General features: G+C 46.8%; 1 protein-coding gene across 1 annotated transcript; it reads right to left on the bottom strand.

Annotated features, from left to right (window-relative positions):
- Positions 1-26,418, bottom strand: LOC124557525 (thyrotropin receptor-like). Its single transcript, XM_047130898.1, has 3 exons — positions 26,084-26,418; positions 14,362-14,510; positions 1-668 (listed from the first exon to the last, which is right to left on the bottom strand). The coding sequence occupies exons 1-3, from the start codon at positions 26,416-26,418 to the stop codon at positions 1-3; spliced, it is 1,152 nt and encodes a 383-aa protein (XP_046986854.1).
- Positions 26,419-27,173: the final 755 nt, after the last annotated feature.

Here is a 27,173-nt window from a genome sequence, read left to right as displayed (position 1 = left end):
TTACAGGTGCGAGTCCGAGTAGACGGCGGGTGAGGGCGGGCGCGCGTGCGCCTGCGCCTCGAGCAGCGCGCGCTTCAGCACCAGCTCCTGGTCGCCGCTCAAGTTGAGCCGCGTGTTGGAGTTGCGCAGCGGGTGCGGAGAGCCGCCGCGCGGCTGCTGCTGGCTGCTCGAGCTGGTGGTGACTCCCTCGCTGGGCGGCGACGACGTGGGCCGCGGCTGCGCGTCGGACTGGGGCGCCTGCGGCGGACTGCCCGCGGGCCTGCCGGGCCCGTCCGAGAAGAGCCCCGTCGCCGTCGCCGTGGCGACCGTGGCGACGCCCGGCGGCGGGTGCGGGCCCGCGTGGTGGTTGGAGCAGGCGTGGTTGGCCGCGGCGGCCAGCGGCTCCTTGCGCCCGCGCGAGGCGGTCCCGGAGCGGCCGCCGCGGCCCAGCAGCGCGCGCAGGTCGCGCCGGTACTGCTTGGTGAGCAGCGCGTACAGCACGGGGTTGGCGCACGCGTTCAGCGGGTAGAAGCACACCAGCAGGATCTTGGCGCGCGGCACGCCCAGCAGCGGCCGGCCCGCCAGCGCCGTCAGCCCGAAGAACGCCACCGGCGCCCAGCACGCGAAGTCCGTGAACACCAGCAGCGCCATCCGCTTCGCCACCGTCGCGTCCGACCGCGCCGCCGCTCCTGCCGGCCGAGCCAGTCCGCATCGCTACACACACTGTCAGCTGTCACTGTCAGGGCCGTACCGAGGACACCGACCAGTAGACGAAGGAAGTGCGGGAAAAATTCGCGTAGCCAATATTATTTGTACAGTGCCAGAACAGAGTAACATGAACATCATACTAAAGGTCTCCATCCATTGAGCAAAGAAGGTAAAGCAGAAAGGTGGAAGGAGTATATAGAGGGTCTATACAAGGGCGATGTACTTGAGGGCAATAGTATGAAAATGTAAGAAGATGCAGATGAACATGAAATGGGAGATATGATACAGCGTGAAGAGCTTGACTGAGTAGTGAGAGACCTAATTCGAAACAAGGCCCCGGGTGTAGACAATATTCCATTAGAACTACTGACAGCCTTGGGAGAGCCAGTCCTGACAAAACTCTACCATCTGGTGAGCAAGATGTATGAGGCAGCCGAAATACCCTCAGACTTCATGAACAATATAATAATTCCAATCCCAAAAAAAGCAGGAGTTGACAGGCGTGAAAATTACTGAACTATCAGTTTAATAAGTCACGGCTGCAAAATACTAACGCGAATTCTTTACAGGCGAATGAAAACATTGGTAGAAGCCGACCCAAGGGAAGATCACTTTGGATTCCGTAGAAATGTTGGAACACGTGAGACAATACTGGCCCTACGAGTTATCTTAGAAAATAGATTAAGGAAAGGCAAACCTACATTTCTAGCATTTGTAGACTTAGAGAAACCTTTTGACAATGTTGACTGGAATACTCTCTTTCAAATTCTGAAGGTGGCAGGGGTAAAATACAGGGAACGAAAGGCTATTTACAATTTGCACAGAGACCAGATGGCAGTTATAAGAGTCGAGGGACATGAAAGGGAAGCAGTGGTTTGGAAGGGAGTGAGACAGGGTTGTAGCCTCTCCCTGATGTTATTCAATCTGTATATTGAGCAAGCAGTAAAGGAAACAAAAGAAAAATTTGGAGTAGGTATTAAAATCAAGGGAGAAGAAAAAAAAAACTTTGAGGTACGCCGATGACATTGTAATTCTATCAGAGACAGCAAGGGACTTGGAAGAGCAGTTGAACGGAATGGACAGTGTCTTGAAAGGATGATATAAGATGAACATCAACAAAAGCAAAACGAGGATAATGGAATGTAGTCGAATTAAGTCGGGTGATGCTGAGGGAATTAGATTAGGAAATGAGACATTTAAAGTAGTAGAGGATTTTTGCTATTTCGGAAGCAAAATAACTGATGATGGTCGAAGTAGAGAGGATACAAAATGTAGACTGGCAACGGCAAGGAAAGCGTTTCTCAAGAAGAGAAATTTGTTAACATCGAGTATAGATTTAAGTGTCAGGAAGTCGTTTCTGAAAGTATTTGTATGGAGTGTAGCCATGTATGGAAGTGAAACATGGGCATAAGTAGTTTGGACAAGAAGGGAATAGAAGCTTTCGAAATGTGGTGCCACAGAAGAATGCTGAAGATTAGATGGGTAGATCTCATAACTAATGAGGAGGTATTGAATAGAATTGGGGAGAAGAGGAGTTTGTGGGAAAACTTGACTAGAAGATGGGATCGGTTGGTAGGACATGTTCTGAGGCATCAAGGGATCACCAATTTAGTATTCGAGAGCAGCGCGGAGGGTAAAAATCGTAGACATGAATAGACTAATCAGATTCAGGAGGATGTAGGCTGCAGTATGTACTGGGAGATGAAGCAGATTGCACAGGATACAGTAGCATGGAGAGCTGTATCAAACCAGTCTCACGACTGAAGACCACAACAACAACAACATCCATAGAGTGTGAGCGTGGAAAGGAGGGGATGTGAAGGTCATCTTTATGTACGGGGTTCGTCAAATTTCCTTATACAAATGTCTAAAAGTTGTCGAGGGGATTGATGATTGATAAGACAATATTTTTAATCGTAACACATGTCCTGAGCTGCACCTTACCTTTGATACAGCCCCCTGAATACACGTTTGCTATGTAAGTATTCAACCTACCTCCGTGAGCTGGTTCGCCTCCGATTCACGTATCTACACTCCTGGAAATTGAAATAAGAACACCGTGAATTCATTGTCCCAGGAAGGGGAAACTTTATTGACACATTCCTGGGGTCAGATACATCACATGATCACACTGACAGAACCACAGGCACATAGACACAGACAACAGAGCATGCACAATGTCGGCACTAGTACAGTGTATATCCACCTTTCGCAGCAATGCAGGCTCCTATTCTCCCATGGAGACGATCGTAGAGACGCTGGATGTAGTCCTGTGGAACGGCTTGCCATGCCATTTCCACCTGGCGCCTCAGTTGGACCAGCGTTCGTGCTGGACGTGCAGACCGCGTGAGACGACGCTTCATCCAGTCCCAAATATGCTCAATGGGGGGCAGATCCGGAGATCTTGCTGGCCAGGGTAGTTGACTTACACCTTCTAGAGCACGTTGGGTGGCACGGGATACATGCGGACGTGCATTGTCCTGTTGGAACAGCAAGTTCCCTTGCCGGTCTAGGAATGGTAGAACGATGGGTTCGATGACGGTTTGGATGTACCGTGCACTATTCAGTGTCCCCTCGACGATCACCAGTGGTGTACGGCCAGTGTAGGAGATCGCTCCCCACACCATGATGCCGGGTGTTGGCCCTGTGTGCCTCGGTCGTATGCAGTCCTGATTGTGGCGCTCACCTGCACGGCGCCAAACACGCATACGACCATCATTGGCATCAAGGCAGAAGCGACTCTCATCGCTGAAGACGACACGTCTCCATTCGTCCCTCCATTCACGCCTGTCGCGACACCACTGGAGGCGGGCTGCACGATGTTGGGGCGTGAGCGGAAGACGGCCTAACGGTGTGCGGGACCGTAGCCCAGCTTCATGGAGACGGTTGCGAATGGTCCTCGCCGATACCCCAGGAGCAACAGTGTCCCTAATTTGCTGGGATGTGGCGGTGCGGTCCCCTACGGCACTGCGTAGGATCCTACGGTCTTGGCGTGCATCCGTGCGTCACTGCGGTCCGGTCCCAAGTCGACAGGCACGTGCACCTTCCGCCGACCACTGGCGACAACATCGATGTACTGTGGAGACCTCACGCCCCACGTGTTGAGCAATTCGGCGGTACGTCCACCCGGCCTCCCGCATGCCCACTATACGCCCTCGCTCAAAGTCCGTCAACTGCACATACGGTTCACGTCCACGCTGTCGCGGCATGCTACCAGTGTTAAAGACTGCGATGGAGCTCCGTATGCCACGGCAAACTGGCTGACACTGACGGCGGCGGTGCACAAATGCTGCGCAGCTAGCACCATTCGACGGCCAACACCGCGGTTCCTGGTGTGTCCGCTGTGCCGTGCGTGTGATCATTGCTTGTACAGCCCTCTCGCAATGTCCGGAGCAAGTATGGTGGGTCTGACACACCGGTGTCAATGTGTTCTTTTTTCCATTTCCAGGAGTGTATGAATGTTAGGGCAACATTGTTGATTACATAATTGCAGAACACCCTGACATGGTCTTCCTGTGTGGCAAAGCTCACTGTGATCGAAGAGCCTTTCGTTGCCTTTATCAAGATAGTTATCCTAAATATCTGACTCCATTGCATACCCTTTTCGCCACAATTAGGCAACGGCTTTGAGAAAAGGGTACCTTCACTTCACTACCAGCACGCATGACTGTGGTTCTGCAAGGAGGTGCCGCACTCCCGAACTGGTCGACAGCGCCTGTGAAAACTGATAAACTTTCCTTACTGTTCGTTTGCTTATTAATGAATGGCTCTGTAAAACAAGCGATGTGCTGGATCACGCCTATTAAATTACCTGTAAAATTGGTCACTTTACTAACACATTTTCGAATAGTTATATCACAGATATGATACGTTTCCAGATATCGGTTCCAATTCGAAATATTGTCTACTCAGTTCGCTCTACAAGTTCTAGAAGTTTTAAGGAGGATTTTATATCACCTTGTATATTCTTTTTAATAACTTGAAAAGCTCGGCTTCTAACAAAAAGGTTTCCTAGTGCAAAATAGCCTATGTGGGACCTATGTTACATTTCCTACAGTAATATCCAGTTCAATTTTCCTGTAGGACTAATAGTTTCCATGGTGCAGGGGATGGAAAAATCGGAGGTTCGTTTAGTGACAGAATTAAAGTTTATAGTTGAGCTAGTCTTTTCGCTGCAGCTTTGCTCATGTATTTGTTTGACACGTATTTTGCAGTCTTCTCCTCGTCATCCCTCTCCATGTTCAGCTCTTCCTCCCTTGTATCTCTTTGCCCACTTCATCCTCCAAACTCTATATGCCCATCTCCTTCTTTCCACTGTCTCTCCATCATCTATTAACCCTGTTTTTGTCCATCTCCATCATCCCTTTCTCCAACCACATCTTCTTTCCCCGTTCCATCTGTCCATATCCTCGTCCTCTTTCTCTGTCTGCATGCTGCTCCCCTTTTCACTGTCCACCTCAGTTCCCACTCTCTAACGCCCCACCTTCTCCCTCCCGCCCCTCCCCCCTTAAATCTCCTTGATCACCCGTGCCTATCTTCACATTTAGTCCCAGCTAAGGAGGTCAAGAAAGCAGGCCAATGCTACTCCCACACAACATGCCTATCATGCAGGGCGGGTTACATGTTGGGGAATGGAAATCGTTTCTTGCCCCTGAGTTTAAGGCTTCATTGTAAAGTAGGGCGATAAGGCAGGCCGATACTATTCCCGAACAATTTGCTTGTAAAGTACGACAGCCTATATGCCTACGCTCTACGGACTGATCGGCCGGCGTGACCGAGCGGTTCTATTCGCTTTAGTCTGGAACTGCGCGACCGATACGGTCGCAGGTTCGAATCTGCCTCGGCCATGGATGTGTGTGATGTCCTTAGGTTAGTTAGGTTTAAGTAGTTCTAAGTTCTAGGGGACTGATGACCTCAGATATTAAGTCCCATAGTGCTCAGAGCCATTTGAACCACTTCTACGGATTGGAAAAACACGCTTTTGTCCATATCTCCGTTCCTATTGGAAATAGGAGTGCTCAAACTCGTGAGGCTTGCTGTTCAGATGCCAAATTTGGTTTAGGTCGATCCAGGGGTCTTGGAGGAGACCCCAGACATACACACATACAGTCTGGTTTATATATGGGTTACGAACAAATATATTAAATGTGTGCATCACATACAAGTGTAGTAGAGCAATGCTAAGGAGTAAACTGTGCTTCAGGGGTGAGAGGCGTGTGCATGGGGCTGGATGGAGTGTAGGACGTTGATTGTGCATATTCACTTCATAGGTTGTTTGCTTCATTTGGGGGAAGGGGACCAAATAGGGAGGTCATCGGCTCCATCGGATTAGGGAAGGATGGGGAAGGAAGTCGGCCGTGTTCTTTCAAAGGAACCATCCCGGCACTTGCATGAAACTATTTAGGGAAATCACGGGAAACCTAAATCAGGATGGCCGGACGCAAGTTTGAACCGTCGTCCTCCAGAATTCGAGTGCAGTGTGCTAACCACTGCTCCACCTCGCTCGATCACTTCATAGGTCAGAAGACTGAAAAGCATGCAGGTAATTCCACACTCTATCAATCGCACTACGTCACAGGATGCAATTATGGGATGGTTTACAAAGTCATACCGATCCTCCACAGCGCACCCTATGTAAATGGAGAACAGATATGAGTTACTAATGATATTAACGTAAGAAATTCGTTTGGACAGAATGTACGTAAATGATTGCGCACAGTTTTACACTGCTAGACTGCTAGAGACGTAACTGATTCTTAGTCATCTCGTACAACAATTGGCTGGTTCAAATGGCTCTGAGCTCTATGGGACTCAACTGCTGAGGTCATTAGTCCCCTAGAACTTAGAACTAGTTAAACCTAACTAACCTAAGGACATCACAAACACCCATGCCCGAGGCAGGATTCGAACCTGCGACCGTAGCGGTCTTGCGGTTCCAGACTGCAGCGCCTTTAACCGCACGGCCACTTCGGCCGGCGTACAACAATTGTGGGGTTCTTCCAGGAAAGATAACTTCCACCACCATGAGTGCATCTCGCTTTTAACTTTACAGATAGCACTTGTTGTCCATTTCTCTTATGAGAGTTGACAAAATAACTTCACTGAGCAAGTGTTTATAAAACAATGTTGTTTTCAGTTTATTAAATGAGTATTTATTTGCAGTCGTCAAGTTATCTTTTATGTAAAATACGCTCCTATGAATAATGGGTGAGGAGTGTTTAGCTTGTGAGTGTGATGTCATCAGTGAGCCATGTCGTGGTTGGTTGGTTGGTTGGTTTGGGGAAGGAGACCAGACAGCGTGGTCATCGGTCTCATCGGATTAGGGAAGGATGGAGAAGGAAGTCGGCCGTGCCCTTTCAAAGGAACCATCCCGGCATTTGCCTGGAGTGATTTAGGGAAATCACGGAAAACCTAAATCAGGATGGCCGGACGCGGGATTGAACCGTCGTCCTCCCGAATGCGAGTCCAGTGCCTAAACACTGCGCCACCTCGCTCGGTGCCATGTCGTGTTGGTGGGAAAGTAACTGGATTGGTAAATTCTCTAACCGAAGCATGTGTGCCAATAACCCACTTCAGAAGGTTACAAAACTGCCTCACCATTATTGCTTTTTCAGATATGGCTTCTCTTTGATGATTATCAGACGGAAAATTTTATCCGATGATTCCTCATTAGAAACTTCGTTTAAGTTTCCCATATTCTGGATGTGAATATTTATGAGTGTGAGTATTTTGAGTATGGGGGCTTTCGCGGCGAACGTCAGCAATGAAATGATCTCAGACCATCGTCTGAATAATCGCGAATGGACAAGGTCCTGTTCATCGTATTTCTCGAAAGAAGCATGAGATGGACCATTCGCATGCGTCTAGACTACCATGTCCTGGATGGTCGTGAGAGACATAGTAACTAGAGATATGGGCATCGAGTCGTAGCGCAGCCAGTACACACCGTCATGGGGCCCCTCAGTCGAGACATCCCGAAATTACTTAAGGTGAACGTCGGGATCATTTCTTTCGGAGGAATAGCTGATTTTGTTCCCAGATATTCACAAATTCGAGGTTATGCTTAGTCTCTGATGGCCCAGTCGTCGACGGATGTGAAATTCTAAACTACCTTCGTCCTCCTTTTTTATTTCCACCGCTCCCTCGATTATAATGCCCCAGAAGCCCAGCTCTTAAGCGTGCTCAGAGTCACGAACGTGTGCTTTCCTACTGTGCTATGCCACGACACAACTTTTTGCGGGGTTGAGGCAAAAGCTTCTTCTGTTTCACTAACAGTACTATGAGATACAGTGTTCCGCGTCGCCGATGTACCAGCGTCCACATTCGCACTCGAAACTATGGTCTTTGATGGAGCACTGTAAGTCGTTAATCCTACACGTTCAGCGGTGTACGATCTTTATCTGCTATTTATCCAACGCCTTCGCAATCTCATTAGTTGACGGTGGGGCGCCAACGACCGACATGCTAAGCTACCGTTGCCTTTGATAAATCCTTAGTTGGTGAGTGATATTTTCTGAAAAGATTTTGCTACAACAAAAAAACGATCTTCGTTGTAATGATTGCCTACCTAATTCGTTTATCATATCTGTGACTCTGTTTCACCTGTTTCACTGTTAAACAAAATGAGCTCCCTTCCTTGAACTTTTTCAATGTTCTGCATCGTTCCTTTCTTATAAATATCCCATATGGCACTATAGTATTCCAGGAGGTGACGAACAAGCCTAATATAGGTAGCTCTCTTTTACAGATTTGTTGCCTCTTCTAAACTGTTCTGCCAGTAAAACAGCATCTTCGGTTGGCTTTCCTAACAACATTATCTACGTAATGGTTCCAATAAAAAGTGTCTGTAACTGTAATTCCTTGGTATTTAGTTTTATCCACAGGTATTACATGTCTGGTATATATCGAGTAACTAACATTTAATGGAATTTTTTCAGTACTCGTTTGGGGGTCTCACACATTCCATCGTTTACAATCAATTGCCATTTTTCCCACCAAGCGGATATCTTGACTAAATAATATGGCAATTTAGTTTGATCTTCTGATAACTTTGCCGGCCGGAGTGGCCAAGCGGTTCTAGGCGCTACAGTCTGGAACCGCGCGACCACTACGGTCGCAGGTTCGAATCCTGCCTCGGGCGTGGATGTGTGTGATGTCCTTAGGTTAGTTAGGTTTAAGTAGTTCTAAGTTCTAGGGACTGATGACCACAGCAGTTGAGTCCCATAGTGCTCAGAGCCATTTGAACCATTTTTTTCTGATGACTTTACTACTCGGTGAACGACATCCGCAAAGGATCTTAGGAGGCTGCTGAGATTCTCTCCTGAATCGTTTATGGATATTAGAAACCGCGGAAGGCCAATAACGCTGCCTTCGTGCATCCCATACGCCACCTCGATTTCACTAGACGACTTTAACTTCGATTACTATGAACTTAATGTCAGGAAATTACGAATCCAGTCGCACAACTAATATGATACTCCATGAACACGCAATCTGATTAGAAGCCGCCTGTGAGGAACGGCTTCAGAAGCCTTCTGAAAATCTAGAAATGTGGAATCAAACTGAGATCAGTTGTCGGTATCATACTTTACTTCGTGATGATAAAGAACCAGTTGTGTTTCACATGATCGATATTTTCTGCACTGATGGTGATTATGGAACAGTAGGTTGCTTTCTTCGAGGTGCGAGGGGCGTTCAATAAGTATTGTAACGGATTTTCTTAATTGGCCAGTTTCGCTTGAAAAAATGCAGAAGTGTTTTTGGGACATCGTGTAATACTCTCCTCTGCAGCCCCTATAGATTCTAAGTCTAGGGGAATGATGACCTCAGAAGTTAAATCCCATAGTGCGGTACGATACGTAGCCATCAATTTTGCATTTGTAAAGGAGGTGCCTCTGAGTTTCTTTTGCGAAAAACCAGAGCCTCACACATATTCATAGTCGCTTGAGAAGGTTTACGGAGATCTGTCAGTGATCAAAAGCACGGAGAGTCGCTGGGTGAGGCGGCTGTCATCATTGCAAGAAGGGCGCGCAAACCTGTCCGATCTCCCGCGTGCCAGGCGGCCAGGCACGGCTCTGACTTCTGCAATGCTGGAGCTTGTAAATTGAAGAAACGACTTTAGCGTGTTCGTCTCCTTCTCCATGAAAACGCAAGGCCTCAAACAAGTCTGCACAACCGAGAGGAGCTCACAACACTTCACCGAACTGTTCTTCCTCATCCATCCTTACAACCCTGATGTTGTACCTTCCGAATTCCATCTGTTTGGCCCAAGAAACGGTGCACTCAGAGGGAAGAAGTACGTGGTTGATGGGGACGTTAGTGGTGCAGCAACGCGTTGGCAAAGATTTCGACTAGTAGAGTGGTACTACGCATGCACGCATAACGCTGCCACACTGAACGCAGATTATATTGAAAAATAGCGTTTGGTAGCCAAACGTTTGGGGAATAATATTGTGTTGGTATCTTGAATAAAACCAATCTGCTTTGATAAAACGATGTGTCCTATTCCTTATTGTAAAACAGTATTCGTCCTATAATTCTGCTGAAAGCAGTGTTTCGAAAGTTTCCCACTTGTCACGTTCAGCCACAGTATGCCGCAAGACGACGATACCAGAAAATCAGTGTAGTCGCCAAGAAAGCCTGCATTCTTATAATGCTGGCTCCTTCGGCTTTTCGATGTTTCCTGGAGATCACGTCTCAGTTGTACTTCCGAGTAACAAATGCCAGGCCCGCGTCTCGTGGTCGTGCGGTAGCGTTCTCGCTTCCCACGCCCGGGTTCCCGGGTTCGATTCCCGGCGGGGTCAGGGATTTTCTCTGCCTCGTAATGGCTGGGTATTGTGTGCTGTCCTTAGGTTAGTTAGGTTTAAGTAGTTCTAAGTTCTAGGGGACTTATGACCAGTGCAGTTGAGTCCCATAGTGCTCAGAGCCATTTGAACCATCTGAACAAATGCCACAGAAGGGTTGTCGCAGGCGCTGTTGCTCGACAGACAGGTACTTCGTGCCGGAGAAGATTTGAGCTCATTGCAGTGCCCTCCAGCACAACAAGCACTCGATCACGTCTCAGTTGTACTTTCGAGTAGCAAACACCACAGAAGCGTTGTCACAGGTGCTGTTGCCTGACAGACAGGTACTTCGTGCCGGAGAAGACTTGTGCTCATTGCAGTGCCCTCCAGCACAACAAGCACTCGATCACGTCTCAGTTGTACTTTCGAGTAGCAAACACCACAGAAGCGTTGTCGCAGGTGCTGTTGCCTGACAGACAGGTACTTCGTGCCGCAGAATACTTGTGCTCATTGCAGTGTCCTCCAGTACAACTTGCACTCCGGTATTTCATCTTTTCTACTTCAGTAGATATACATAATGTCGGAAGTGCAACGTCAAACAGAAGTGATTCTGCACCTCATATTCATTTCTACTAACGTATATAACATGAAAGTAATTATTTTTCCTGATTTCTTTACTGATTCACTATGCTTTATTATTACTGCTATCTGATAATTACTCTGTTAATATATCCCATCATAATTTGCCCGCAAAACATACCATCCATCCCGCCCTCCATCCTTCCCTATTTAGAGATGACGAAGTGTTAAAGCTGTTCTGAACTTTAAATTTTACAATTTTTTTTAATCACCTCTCATTTCTGTAATGACTGTAAACTATAAGATCTGCTCTAGTGACTGTTGCTTTCTCGACTGAAATAGGCAGGAAGATCCATTATTGTATAATTATACGATTGAAGAACAATCGCTTGAAGGAGCCATCAACTAAATATTTGGGAGCATGCATACAGAGCGATTTCGGGTGGAACGACTATTTAAATTAATCTCCTGAAGGGAAATGAAAGACTGAGGCTCAGTGGAAAGATTCTGAGGAATGTAGTCCATCCACGAAGGAAGTAGCATGTAGTATCCGCGTTCGACTAATACTTGAATATTTTTCATCAGTCTGGGACCAGAACTAGATGGGATTCATGGGGAAAATAGAGATGACCCCGAAAAGACCAGCGATCCTTGTCACACATTAATTCAGGAAGCACGAAAGGGTCGCGGAGACGCTCAGCCAGCTCCAGTGGCAGACGCTACAAGGAGGCGTTGTCCATCAAGGAGTGTATCCGGGAGCGTACGTTTCTAGAAGTGTAAAATGATATATTGCTATCTCCTACATACCGGGTGGTTGTAATTAAACTGACGATGTTGCAAGTGCGGGCTTTGTATATCATAGGACGATGAAAAATTGTAGGAATGTTCATTAATCGGTGCCCTTGTGGAGTATGCTGAGAAAAATAATACTGTTCACACAGCAAAAAACGTTTTGCATCACCCCGGTTCCCAGAACTCCTGAAGATAGACGTTGCAGTGGATGTCTGCGTATTATGGCTCGGAGGAATCTTGACAGCAACGCCACCATGTTGAATAATGCTTTTCGTGCAGCCACACGACGTCGTGTTACGACTCAAACTGTACGCAAAAGGCTGCATAATGCGCAACTTCACTCCCGACGTCCATGGCGAGGTCTATCTCTGCAACCACGACACCACGCAGCGCGGTACAAATGGGCTCAACAACGTGCCGAATGGACCGCTCAGGATTGGCATCACACTATCTTCACGGATGAGTGCCGCATATGCCTTCAACCAGACAATCGTCGGAGGCATTTACGGAGGCAACCTGGTCAGGCTGAACGCCTTAGACACACTATACAGCGAGTGCAGCAAGGTGGAGTTTCCCTGCCGGCCGCAGTGTCGAGCGGTTCTAGGCGCTTCAGTCTGGAACCGCACGACCGCTACGGTCGCAGGCTCGAATTCTGCCTCGGGCATGGATGTGTGTGATGTCCTTAGGTTAGTTGGGTTTAAGTAGGTCTAAGCTCTAAGGGACTGATGACCTCAGATGTTAATTCACATAGTGGTCAGAGACGTTAGAACCATTTGGAGGTTCGTTGCTGTTTTGGGGTGGCATTACGTGGGGCCGGCGTACGCCGCTAGTGATCATGGAAGCTGCCGTAAGGGATGTACGATACGTGAATGTCATCCTCAGATCAATAGTGCAACCATATCGGAAGCATATTGGCGAGGCATTCGTCTTGATGGACAACAATTCGCGTCCCCACCGCGCACATCTTGTGAATGTCTTTCTTCAGTTGCTCACAGTGTATCCGGTATAATCGGAGGGACATGTTGGCGTACGCTATCCCTCACATCAGGAAGAGTCCTCATACATACCTGATAGACACGATCTTTCAAGTATCTCCTCAAGCAGAGGTCACATGGAATTATGCAAGGGAATTTGAAAGCCACACATCTTGAAATTTCCTAGAGATAGTACGGTCGTTACTAAAGCCTTTTTGAAGGAAATCTATTACGTGGCCAGCGACATGTGGTGTCGTTCCATTTTGGATGAAAATAGTGGTGTGGACACAGTTGCGTTCTTGCAAAGGCGGTCGTTATAACGTACAGATGTCACTGTACACGTAACAGGTCCACAAGATGTCATCTCTTCGAAGAAAAGCGGTTCAAGAATTGAGGAGCTTCTGAAATCATGCCACACAGTCACATAAGCTGAGTGCAGTGGATGTTCCTGCACAGCATGCGGCAGAATGGAATCCCATATGCGACAGTTCTGGACATACCCTGTACCGTGAGTAAAACGTGCCTCGTTCATCCAAAGATAATCCTCCGCTACATGTCATCCATTTACATGAAAGCCAAATAAGGAATGGCAAACCAAGGCACGTTGCAGCCTATCTTGGAGCTACAGTTGGTGCAAATTCTGATTCCAGCCTAAAATGCGCCGCAATATCTTTTGAGCTGTTGGTGTGAGGAGAGACAATTCTCGTGACACAGATCGAGTTGCAGAATCTGTGGCATATGCAGCACTGTCGGCTGTATCTACGGCAACTTGACCAACAACTGCCATGGGAAAGGGTCGCCTCCGTCTCCATGCTGCACCACCTAATTCACCAGTTTCTTCAAATTTCTTGATCATATTCTGTGGCCCATTTATTGATATGTGGCCTCTTTGCAGCTGTTTCTGTAGATGACATTCGCGCAGTGCAGCGCTGCTATTGTTGCCGTTGTGGTAAGGCCTCTTTACTAGCAGTATAGGCTCTTTCTTCCCAGTAGCCACTGTGTATCGTACTATCATACAGTAAACTTCATCCAGCTTAATCCTTTACACCAGAGTCACTTCCCAAAAGAAACCAAGAAGCATCACAAAGGGATATACAGCATACTGACATAACAGGAAACGTTATTTTCCCAGAACTATTATTTTTCCAAAATACTCCGACAGCGCACCAATTAATGGACATAACTACGATGTTTCAGCGTCCTTAGATATATGCATCCCGCACTGGACCACTCGGAACACCGCCAGTTTAATATTAAGCACGTACGAAAAGACCATGGAGATAGAGCTAGGTTCGAGCTCATGCATAGGTTTCCCAACAATAGTTCTCAGTGCAGATAATTCGGTACTGGAATAGGGTAGGGCGAAGTGACAGAGGTACGCAGAGTATTCAGAACCAAATACGATAGGCTGAACTGCGGAGTGTAACTGCAGCTGCAGAGCTGGGAGGGGCGCGAGCACTCACCGGCCCCGGCGGTGGCGTTCCCCGGGCCGACGCCCCTGCTGTCCATGCCGGCCGTCGCGGTGCCGCCGCCGGCGCCGCCGCCGCCCCGGCGCGTGCCGCCGCTCCCCCGGATGGCGCAGTAGATGCGCGCGTAGCAGGCGCACACGAGCGCGAACGCCAGCGCGTTCACCAGCAGCAGAGTCGCCAGGTATGCAGTGTCGCCCGCGTCGCGGTTCTCCATCGGCAGGCAGATGCTGCAACAAGCGCAGGCCCGGGGCTCGGGTGAGGGCAGTGCGCGTAAGACGAAGGCGGCAGCGACTCAGGTCGACACTGCGTCGAGCTCTAGCGTCGATTGCTACCGGCCTTTCCAGATCAAATGCCATGACTCTGTGTCACACCTTCCCAACGTACTCACATTGTTTTTCGGTTCTCACCCTTTCTCAAAGTCCCTTATTTATTTTACATTTATTTTAATACTGGGCGTTCATGTTAACTGAATCTTCCATCGGTTCTTGGTAGAAAAACTTTATAATATATGTAAAGCACTAGTTTGCTTTTGTTCTACTGCACTGTAATGAAATTCTAACGATAGTTCACTCGGGAAACTGGAAATTTGTGGTAAGGTCTTATGGGACCAAACTGCTGAGATCATCGGTCCCTAAGGTTACACACTACTTAATTTAACTTAAACTAACTTACGACACACAGGCTCATGCCAGAGGGAGGACCCGAACCTCCGACGGAGGGGAGAAGAGTTCACTTGATTTGAGTAGCTATCGGAAGAGTGAAAGGGGAGCGTATACATCAGATACGTAGGTGCATATTCAGTTTTACTGTGTGCCTAAACCGACCTATTCACTTCTTCCAATGCACATAGAGTTCTGTGATTAAAAGCAATATTAGGACTATAAAAGGCACTCAATTATGACTCTCTTGACCCTTCAACCAAACATAGGGTGTTTCGAAATTATTCGTTCAAATTAATACAGGGGGTAAAGAACATCAAAACAAATATATTTCGACAAGGAACATATGGTCTCTGAAATCATCTTGTAATGCTAGGGAACATTTAGTTAGTGGAGCTGACGTAAGTTGGCGTATCGGTCTCACTCACTGAGAATCCGTACTGACATTTAAAACTGTTCTGTGTACAGATGATTGACTCAAAGTCTGCTTGGAAACACACCGATTAATTAGCAAACATCACTGCCTTGAGAAAACAACGAGGAGCATTGATCAGTTTACGTTGGAATGACTGTTTTGCATCTGATATACGGGTCTGCGAATGGAAATGGTTGAGGTGTATTGAGCTTCCTCAACCGATGGTTTCCACAACACCAAACATTCGGACGTCTGCATCGGCTGCTACGTGAAACAGGCATTTTCCATGCAAGTATGCACGATACAGGACAGAATCGATCACTTCGAACTCCAGAAATGAAAGACGATATTCTGCGGCATCTTGAGGAGACTCCATCAACAATCACACGAAGTATATCAAGCACCCTTGGCGTTAGGCATAGCCTTTTGTGGAATGTGATACATCACCAGTAGCTTCACCCTTTCCATTTTTACCGATCGACAGCACTAGCACCTAAGGATTATCCCCAACGCGTGCGGTAGCGCAATGGAACATACAACAGACTGCTCTGATCCCGTTATTTCCGGGCGAGGCCCTGTACACCGACGACGCTTAGTTTACTCGTGAAGGTTGCTTCATTATCCACAATTCGCATGTTTGGGCACATGTGAATCCACGAGGTAATCGACCTCCTGCTCATCAACACCGAATCGGTGTTAATGCGTGGGCCGGCATTCTCAGCGATAAGTAGATTGCACGACACATTCTTCCATTCTGCCTCTGTGTATGGAGGTATCGCATCTTGTTGCAACATCTGTTGTCAGAACTGCTGGAGGATGTACCTCTGAATGTTAGGCAAATTACGTACTTCCAGCACGATGGGGCACCAGCCCATTTCAGCATTGCTGTGAGCAGTCATCTGAGAGACACCTTTGAGCATAGACGGGTTAGCCAAGGCAGCCCTGTGGCCAGACCATCCCCGTCGCCTGATCTCCTGTGTCTGGAGCTCTTCCTCTGGGAGCGTATGAAGTAGTTGGTGTATGAAACCGTTGTGGATATGTAAGACGACGTTGTAGCTAACTGGGTTCGCCGCTGGTACCATTGGGATACAGCAGAATTCTTCGAACTTACACGACAATCAATGATCCGACGATGAACATGGCTGCGCATTGGAGCAGTTGCTGCGAATACAATTCCTATAATTAGCATGCTAAACTGACTTCTGTGTAAATCGTCTCTAGAATGAAAAATATCTGTCGGGTACCATAAGTACCCTACCCAAATATAAGTATTTGCATTGATTTTCTGTAGACAGTCTTTCACAGTCGTACATCACTCTTTCTATCTAGTTACGTAGAGAAAGATTTAACTGTCTCTCTAATTCCCCAAATAAGTATCCAGTTGTGTCGACGGTCAGCTTACTGTATTCAAACATATTACTACAATATCCCGTTTTGGTGCTTATAACTTTCGATGCTTCTCTAACAAACTTACAAAACATCTTCTACGTATACGAAAACACAAACTCTAATGACGATATTCCTCGTATTTTCAATCTAACTAATATTTCACCTACTAAAATTACTTAACCTGCATCTCAACTATGCCCTACACCTACTTTTAATCCTGTAAAGCTTCTCAGCGCCCCGTAAAGACGTACCAGCCCATTTCAGCATTGCTGTGGGCAGTCATCTGAGAGACACCTTTGAGCATAGACGGGTTGGCCAAGGCAGCCCAAGGCTGTCCTACAATTAGCATGCTAAACTGACTTCTGTGTAAATCGTTTCTAGAATGAGAAATACGTGTCGGGTACCATAAGTACCATAAGTACCCAACGACTCCTCGACCGTTGGCGCGAAAATGCTCCATCAAGAACCTACAGAAGCTCAAAGATATAATAATCATCGGAAGTAGGTGGCTGTTATTGATTATTAGTAAGGCTAACGATAATGGAAGGCTTACAAGTTAGAACATGGCTGTGATGTAATGATCTGATACTATATCTACTTTCCCATATGAAATTTTTACTCTGCAGTGAAGTGTGTGCTGATATGAAATTTCCTGGCAGATTAAAACTGTGTACCGGACTGAGACTCGAATTCGGGACCTTTGCCTTTTCCATGCAAGTGCTACACCGACTGAGCTCCGACTCACGACCAGCCCTCTTAGCTTTTGCAGCAGGTCTTCTGTGAAGTTTGTAAGTTAGGAGATGGGATAATGCCGCAAGTAAAGCTGTCAGGAGATATCATGAGCCATGCTTGAGTAGCGAAGTCGGTAGAGCACTTGCCCACAGAAGGCGAAGCTCCCGAAATGTGGAAATTTAGGGTATGGCCTTATGGGACATAGCTGGTGAGGTCATCGGTCCCTGAGCTTACACACTACTTAAGCTAACTTAAACTAAGTTACTCTAAGGACAACACACACACCCGTTCCCGGGGGAAGACTCGAACCTAAGACGGGGTAAGCAGCGCGAGCCGTGACAAGCCGTCCTAGACCAAGCGACTACCCCGCGCGGCGATGGTCCCGAGTTCGAGTCTCACTTTGGCACACAGTTTTAACCTGCCAGGAAGTATTATACCCATTTTATTATGGAATTATAAATTAAAATAGAAAACTTTACCCAAGGATTTTCTGTGTCTCAAGAACGACAGTGAGACGAAAATTACATGTAATTTTTGCCTCTCCATACAAAAAATTTTGGGCCAGGTTAATTTTAACGCAACATCTCTCAAAATGTAATTATTGTTGATATACAGGGTGGCCCATCTGAAGTTTCGGATGAGAATATCTCGAAAACTATACATCGGATATAAATAGTGGGTAAGACAAGATCGTGAGCTCAAAGGGGGACATCAAATGATACTCCACGTGACCCCCAGCCCCCGCCCCATAGGGTGGGGCGGGGGGCAACTTTTAAATCTTAAATGGAAACACCCATTTTTATTGCAGATTCGGTTTCTCCATAAAAAAGTAATCAAATTTCGTCTGAAACATTTATTTAAACCATTGACAGATGGCGCTGATATCGAGGAAAATTAAAATTGGGGGAAAACTCCGATTTATGTGGAATGATCCGAGAAGGACTCATAAAATCGATAAAAAAGTGCACTTATTCTTTCATTACGCCAAATTAAGCCATTTTTTTTTTACAAAATATATCCTACCCGCCACTATTTGTGATGGAGGGAGGCAGAATTGTATTAAAATCTAGTTAGGGAACTCTTCACAATTGCATTACTCACCTGACTGTGGCGCTACCGTGGCCAAACTGCGAACTATGGCACACTATAAAGGTCGGTGCAACGCGATCACGCGTCACTTCACTTTCAGATTGTGAACTGTAACATCAACTGACGAAAGTAAATTATTCCTTAGCGAAACTTGGCTCACTATCCTCCTACAGAGATTGTTGATATGATGTTAATTTTAGGTGAATGCCATAACAATTACGTTGCAGCTGCGCAATTGTATACGGATTGTTTTCCAAACAGACGACATCCAAGCGAAAACATTATTCGAAATTGCACTCAACGAGCTCGAAATGGATGCATGCACTGTCCACCTCGTCGTCTCGAATACAATAAAAATGACGCTCGTACCCTTACCTTCTTGCCTGTGTTCAACTGGATCCCGAAATTAGTAGTCCTGCGATTCAGGCAAACTGGAATACCGAAATCAATTGTTTTGGGGATTCTGAAGGCATATAAATATCATGCGTATCATATCACACTCACACAGGCATTAACGCAAAAAGATATGCAAATACTCGTGCATTTCTTCCAGTGGGCCTTGGAAATGATAAGAGGTGACAATGATTGTTTTAGATACGTTATGTTCACCGATGAAGTCACATTCAAAAACAATGGCGAACTAAATCGTCATGATTGTCATTATTGGTCCCCTGTCGATCCACACTGGCACAGACCTGTTGACAATCAATTTGGAATTTTAAACGGTTACTTGATAGGACCATATTTCTTTGACCGATATGTAACTGGGAAATCTTATTTACAACTTCCCCACGATGAACTATTGGAGCCGATGGAAGATGTTAATTTAGAAACTAGGCAACGAATGTGGTTCCAACGGGTTGGAGCACCTCCTCATTATGCTGGAAATGTGCGGAACGCTTTATATTTACGGTACCCTGGTCAGTGGATAGGACGCGGTGGACCAATTCAGTGGCCTCCACGTTCACCAGACCTAACGTCTGATTATTTCTTCTGGGGTTATTTAAAAAATATTGTGTGTGACAGACAGCGCACAACCCGAAACGATATGGAGCAATGCATTCGAAGAGTGTGTGCAACCATACCATGGATTGTGCTGCTCAAAACTGTGGACAACTTTCGCACAGGATTGACTTTAAGCATTTAAGCAAATGAGGATAATTTTGAACAATTTCTTCGTGGCTAATTTCACTAATTAAGCACAAAAAATTGTGAGAGGCAAGGGGACTCACACTAATGAAGCACCCCAACATGTGAAAGGCAACGGGGCTCACACTAATGAAGCACACCATGAGAACATCATTCTACTACGTTCATGTCGTTGTTCCTGGGTAACGCTAAAAGTAGGATACAGTACATTTTGTACAAAAATAGCTTCACTTGGGGTAACGAAAGAATTGGTGCACATTTTGTATCGATTTGATGCATATTTCTCGGATAATTCTAAATAAATCAAAGTTCTTCCCCAATTTTACTTTTTTCTCGATTTCAGCACCCATCTGTCAATGGTTTGAAAAGGTTGATTACTTTTTTTGTGGAGAATCGGAATCTGCAATAAAAATGGGTGTTTCCATTTAAGATTTAAACGCTGCCCCCCGCCCCACCGACGGGGGCGGGGTCTGGAGGTCATGTGTAGTATCATTTGGTGCCCCCCTTTGAGCTTACAAACTTGTCTTACCCACTGTTTTTACCCGATGTATAGTTTTCGAGAATAATCTCACCCGAAACTTCAGATGGACCACCCTGTATAAGACGGAAGGGACCATTGGAATGGCACCTTGGTTTAAAGAACGACGCTAGGAGTATCTCCCTGATAGGTAGTTTGCGGTTCGCACTAGCCAGATAATAGTTCTCTAACATGTCTGCAGAGTTTCTTCAGAATTCGGACATAGTGTCAACAGAAATATGTGCCTATACTGACAGTCTGCTGGTCTGCTGTTAAATAGGAACTAGCAGGGTCACTCCGCCGAACTTCATTGGTGTCGTGGAACAGTTAACAGCTAGCGTCAACGTAGTCACTGTCCAACAGCACACATTGTGGAAGGAGCTACGCTGCCGAAAGTCTAGCTCTAAGGCCGCATGCACTTCTAGAACTAGACACAGCCTTTGAAAATTGAATGTCACATTTACTTGTAAGCGAAGGCTTCCGCGGCCGTTGTCTTCTTCAATAAAATTCTTCAGGGTATCATAATTAATTATGACGATGCGGTCTGATACCCTGAAGAATTTTATTGAAGAGGTCACATTTACTATTTGCGATGTGCGGATGCTGAACCTGATTATGGCGACCGGAAGACAACCTACAGCTGACATCTGCACTACACAGTGACACGCTACGGTCTACAGGCTAGATAATACGGCACTTGCCCCACTGTTGATTCTCATTGCTGCGCTGCTGATCGTCACTGCTCGTACATCTCGGTGGGAATCTTTGATAAATCGATGTACAAACTGATTTTTTCATTTACGCCTTTAGGTACGATCGATTCAATTTTCTCCAACTCTACACGGAATGACATCAGATTTTTCGAGTAGAGGGAGTGGGGGACAGGTGAGGTGTACTAACACAGTGGAAAGATGTATACCTCGCAACCATCCACAACTTTCAGTCATGGCAAGAAATTGCAGAAGATGACAATCAGAGAGTATTTGTTTCCACGCAGCAACGAATACAAGAGTGTAATGGTGTCCTTTCGTGTGGTGCCTCACACTGATATTGATGACGGACATCAGTTTTAAATGAAAATTCCGGTTACGTGACAAAAACCTTAACAAAATATGCTAAATACATTACCTGACAAAAAAGGTGAAGTACCCAAAGGAGGGAAATAAAAAAAATGAAGCTTCAGAGGTGTAGAGGACATGTGATGTTACTTCAGTGATTGCAAAGCAGAGTGATATTTATAAAGAACATGGCAGTACGTGCCCTTTTGTCAGTATGTCGTTGCACCCTCTCTGGACTGGACGTATGCACCGATTAGGTTGGGAAGGACGTCATAAAGTCATTGTATCGGCTCCTGAGGCAACCTGACCCACAACTGTTATGGTCCTTGATATCCAGAACACTGCTACAGGGGCTAGTCTGACACATGTTCAATCAGGGACAGATCTGGCGATGTTGCTGGCCACAGGACTTCCTCCACATCAAATAGAAAGTTTATAGATGTGTGTCCTTCGTGGAAGAGAAGTGTCCTGTTGGAAAAGGACACCACGATTCTGTCACTTGGTAGGTAACATGTGTGAATACAGGATGACCGTGACGTATCGTTGTGCTGTCAGAGTTCCTGTCAGCTGTGACCTGAAGTCATACCCGATGGGTTCCCACAGCATGACGTCAGAAGTAATACCGCTATTACTCTCTAAAAAGAAAGGAAGAATGGGACCTCTCCACAGGTCGCTACCACACTCGCCGATTACGGTCATCCAGGCTATTGCAGAACAGTGGTTAATCACGGAACGTAGTATGTCGCCATTCATCAACAGTTCACGCTTGCCGGTCCCGGGATCACTCCAACTGCAGCCAGCGGCGTTGTAAGAAAAAAGAAAGCATGCATAGCGTTTAACGTCCTTAAGACGCTTGGGTTGTGGTGTCAGTGGGAGTCTACGTATGCGACGGAAATTCCCTAGCTCGGTGCCTGCTAGAATAGCCTCTCACCAATGGTTTGAGATGTCACAGAATGTTACAGAGAGTCCATCACTTGTTCCCGGACGGCAGGCACGCATGTGAGGAGGTCACAATGTACTTTAAAAAAAGGAAAAAAGAGATCTGATGGACTCCTAATTCAGGCCTTGAAGACCCAAGGAATGTCTACAATGAGGGACATGTGGGCAGCACACTACGTCAGAGCCGTTTCTGCAAACGGTCCTTACTGTGGAGCAGCTACTACCTGCTCACGTAGCTCCTCAGTTGGCATCATGAGGCTGACTGCTCCACGTACCAGTTCTCCAGCCGAGGAAAATCCTCGGCAGTACTGAAAATTTAACTCGGGTCCCTCAGCATAGCATCCGTCTCTGGTGACAACTCAGATGTGAAAACGGACTTACAATGTGCTCGGTGCACAATATATCGATCCTTCGTTGCGTTGTCAGAGCTGTCCGATCGGAACGTTGACGGCGAGTATGCTAGCTCTCCAGTTCCCAACGTCTGGCCATTGTCTACGTCGGAATGCCCCAAAAATCTGGATATTGTGCGATTCGACCAGCCGACCAAATAGAAACAGAGTCAGCTGTTGATAATACTGTCTCAGACGAGTATGCGGCATCTTCACAGTAATCAGTTAACAAATGGCTCTGAGCACTATGGGACTTAACATCTAGGGTCATCAGTCCCCTATAACTTAGAACTACTTAAACCTCACTAACCTAAGGACATCACACACATCCATGCCCGAGGCAGGATTCGAACCTGCGACCGTAGCAGTCGCGCGGTTCCGGACTGAAGCGCCTAGAACCGCTTTGCCACCGCAGCCGGCAATCAGTTAACATCTGTCACTGTTCAAACCTCTTATATACCTTACCAGGGTTGGTATCAACACTAAAGGTGGATAACACTAGTATATTCTGGTGGCCATTCTACCTGTCACGGAGAATTGCAGCTCTAATCATACATTTGCCGACGGTGTGAACGTGTACGAAGGTACGAGGGGTGTACAGTAAGTAATGCAACACATCGTTCTTCTCGGCCAGTTTCGGTTGAAAAAAAAATGTGGAATTTGTCGTGGGACATCGTGGTGTATTCCCACTTCAGCCCTTATAGTTTCATGAACTTCCGATAAGTGTCGGTGCTACGCGTAGCCCTCTACAAGGCGTCTGTAACGGAGGTACGTTTCAAGCAATGAGCAGTCACTGACTTTCCTTTAGCGGAAAACCATAGTATCGCAGGTATCGATAGGCACTTGCTGAATATCTGCGGATACCTGGCAGCGAACAAAAATAAGGTAAGCCGTTGGACGAGTCGTTTGAAGGTCAAGCAGACCTGTCCAATCTCTGCGTGCCAGCCACCACACACAGCAGTGACACTTACAATGTTAAGACGAGCAGATACTCCCATTCGAGGTGATCAAGGAATCACAGTCTATAAGCTCGCGCTTAACTGGATGTTGTAAGTAGGCTGTTTAGGTTGTTGTTGGTTGTTTTTGGGGGGAAGGAGACCAGACAGCGAGGTCATCGGTCTCATCGGATTAGGGAAGGAAGTCGGCCGTGCCCTTTGAAAGGAACCATCCCGGCATTTGCCTGGAGCGATTTAGGGAAATCACGGAAAACCTAAATCAGGATGGCCGGACGCGGGACTGAACCGTCGTCCTGCTGAATGCGAGTCCAGTGTGCTAACCACTGCGCCACCTCGCTCGGTGGCTGTTTAGGTTTTTACGTTGGTAACGCCACGTAGCGCTGTATATGAAAATCACTGACTGTGCTGTGTGCAATGTGGCTGGTTGGCATTGTTGGAATATTCGCTATTGTAGTGTTGGGCAGTTCGATGTGAACAGTACGTCGCGTTGTGCAGTTGGAGGTGAGCCTCATGGAATGGTGGATGTGGGGAGAGAGATGGCAGAGTTTTGAGAGCGGTCGATCTGGACGTGTGTCCGTCAGAGAAACGAAATTTGTAAGACCGGGTGTCATGAACTGATATGTATATTATGACTTTTGAACACTATTAAGGTAAATACATTGTTTGTTCCCTATCAAAATATTTCGTTTGCTACCTGTGCCTATTAGTAGTTAGTGCCTTCAGTAGTCACAATCTTTTATTTAGCTGGCAGTATTGGCGCACGCTGTATTGCAGTAGTTTGAGTAACGAAGATTTTTGTGAGGTAAGTGATTCATGAAAGGTATAGGTTATTGTTAGTCAGGGCCATTCATTTGAAGGGATTATTGAAAGTCAGATTGCGTTGGGCTAAAAAAAAAAAAGAAAATATTGTGTGTCAGTTTACTGTTTATCAGAATAATTAAAGAGAGAAATAGTCAAAATATCCACGGGTGTGCTGCCGGTCTATAGTGTCCAACGGGCACAATATTTCGGCCATCATACATGTCGCCATCATCAGGTGAACTGACGGACTGAGCTGCTGTGAACGTGCCGGCACAGAGATCCGTACGCTATGGCTGAGCAGCCATAGCGTACGGATCTCTGTGCCGGCACGTTCACAGGAGCTCAGTCCGTCAGTTCACCTGATGATGGCGACATGTATGATGGCCAAAATATTGTGCCCGTTGGACACTATAGACCGGCAGCACACCCGTGGATATTTTGACTATCAAATACGCCGGGAGAAACTCAAGAATCACAAAGAGAGAAATGTCTCAGTATTTTCTGTTATGCTCAACTGTTTGAAAATCAAATCACGTAAGAGGTTTACCATCATTGTCATTCTTAATTTTTCTAAGGGGATGTTTCAACGTGTGTGTTGGTAGTGCTGACACCCTCGTCTACCGGTTGGGTAACTCAAAGGTATGTGCAAGCTGAGCTCCTCTCCTCCCAGCAGACGACGATACAGAGCAGCGAATTGCTTGTGCGTAACAAGAGGTATCGTGACAGTTTCTTGTCGAACATCGTCAAAGGCGATGAGAACATGGGTTCATCATTTCTAACCGCCCTCGGGGTGCTGCGATCAACTCGGAAGTGTATTATACAATCCTCAGGAAATTGAAAAAAACAACTTCAGTGTGTTCGGTGCCACAATAATGCAAACGAAATTTTCCTTCTCCAAGACAATGCGAGGCCTGTGAATCCGAGTGGAAATCGCAGAACTTTATTGTATTGTTCTTCCTCATCCACCCTACAGCCCGGATCTCGCATCTTACGACTTTCGTCTCTTTGATCCCAAGAAGGATGCAGTCGTCGGGAAGCAGTACGTGAATAATGTGAAGGTTATTGATGCAGCAGGACGGTGGCTCCAACATCGATCGAGCGAGGTGGCTCAGTGGTTAACACACTGGACTCACATTCGGGAGGATTACAGTTCAAACCCGCGTCCGGTCATCCTGATTTGGGTCTTGCGTGATTGTCTTAAATCGCTCCAGTCAAATGCCGAGATGGTTCCTTTGAAAGGGAACGGATGATATCCTTCCCCATGCTTCACACAATCCGAGCTTGTGCCTCTAATGACCTCGATGTCGACGGGACATTAAATCCAGTCTTCCATCCTTTCTTCCTTCCTTCCTTCCAACGTCGGCCAGCAAATTGGTACCATGTGGCCATACCAGGCCCTCCCAGTGAGGCAATCGCATTGAACAGAGATTATACTGAAAAATAGGCTTTTTGTAGCGGAAAGAGTGAGGAATAATATCGTGTATTGGAATCCTGAATGAAACCAACTTACTTTCATGAAGGACAAAAAAAAAAAAAAAGAAGAAAAAGCTGTTGCATTACTTATTGGAACACGACCGATCACTCCTCTTGGTGCCGCACCTTTTTTGTTTGGCAGTGTATTTGGTTAGGTGTTCGTAGTGTAATGCCATTCACCAAAGCCAGTGTTTTTTAAGACAGCCTGAGCAGAAATGAGACGCGACTGCCCACCTGGTCCTGGAGTAGCCGCTGACGCCGAGCAGCGGCAGCGCCGCCATGGAGACGGCGTACAGCCAACCGGCGGCCATGACGCGGCCCGCCGTGCCCAGCCGCAGCCGGCGGTCCAGGTGCAGCGCGTGCGTGATGGCGTACCAGCGCTCGCCCGTGATTACCGTCAGCGTGTACACCGACAGCTCGGACGCGAACACCGTCAGGAAGCCCGCCACCTGGCAGCCCGGGCCTGCAACGGGTACCAGTGAGTAGTGCCTCCTCCTGAGAGTCACCTGTACTACAGTATCGAGGGTGTACTGGTTGCTCTCAGGAAACTCACAGATCAGAACGAACATCTTTCCTTAAATTGATCTATACTAATAACAAATATGTTAAGTCGTCGAGTCTATCTGCTTGTCTTTGAACATTCTAATCTCCAAAATCACTAGACGAATTTTTACGGGATTTTCGTAGGTAACTTTCGCATAGCTAGGGGCACCGTATAGGTTATATTCTATCAACCTCGGGCCACTGAAGGAAAGATATTCATACACTATGTGATCAAAAGTGACCAGACACCTGATTGAAAATGACTTACAAGTTCGTGGCGCCCTCCATCGGTAATGGTGGAATTCAATATGGTTTTGGCCCACTCTTAGCCTCGATGACAGCTTCCCCTCTCTCAGCCATACGTTCAATCAGGTGCTGGAAGGTTTGTTGGGGAATGGCAGCCCATTCTTCACGGAGTGCTGCACTGAGGAGAGGTATCGATGTCGGTCGGTGAGGCCTGGCACGAAGCCGGCGTTCTAAAACATCTCAAATGTGTTTATAGAATTCAGGTCAGGACTCCGTGCAGGCCAGTTCAGTACAGGGATGTTATTGTCGTGTAACCACTCCGTCACAGCCCGTGCATTATGAACATGTGCTCGATCGTGTTGAAAGATGCAATCGCCATCCACGAACTGCTCTTCAACAGTGGGAAGCAAAAAGGTGCTTAAAAAATCAAAGGCCTGTGATTACTGTTGAAACCACACACGCTGACAGATGACGTTCACCGTGCATTCGCCATACTCACACTTTGGCATCGGATCCCCACATTGCGTACCGCGAT

The sequence above is a fragment of the Schistocerca americana genome, chromosome 1, assembly GCF_021461395.2.
Source record: "Schistocerca americana isolate TAMUIC-IGC-003095 chromosome 1, iqSchAmer2.1, whole genome shotgun sequence".
In the NCBI taxonomy this organism is placed as follows: domain Eukaryota; kingdom Metazoa; phylum Arthropoda; class Insecta; order Orthoptera; family Acrididae; genus Schistocerca; species Schistocerca americana.
Note: the sequence above shows the minus strand (reverse complement) of the source record. Positions and strands in the feature narration are given on the sequence as shown.

Coding starts and splice junctions, on each gene's coding strand:
- LOC124557525 (XM_047130898.1), bottom strand. CDS start 26,418: ATGTTCGTTCTGATCTGTGAGTTTCCTGAGAGCAACCAGTACACCCTC. Junction 14,511..26,083: donor AGCGGCTACTCCAGGACCAG/GTGGGCAGTCGC, acceptor CGCTTGTTGCAG/CATCTGCCTGCCGATGGAGA. Junction 669..14,361: donor GAGCGGCGGCACGCGCCGGG/GCGGCGGCGGCG, acceptor CTCGGCCGGCAG/GAGCGGCGGCGCGGTCGGAC.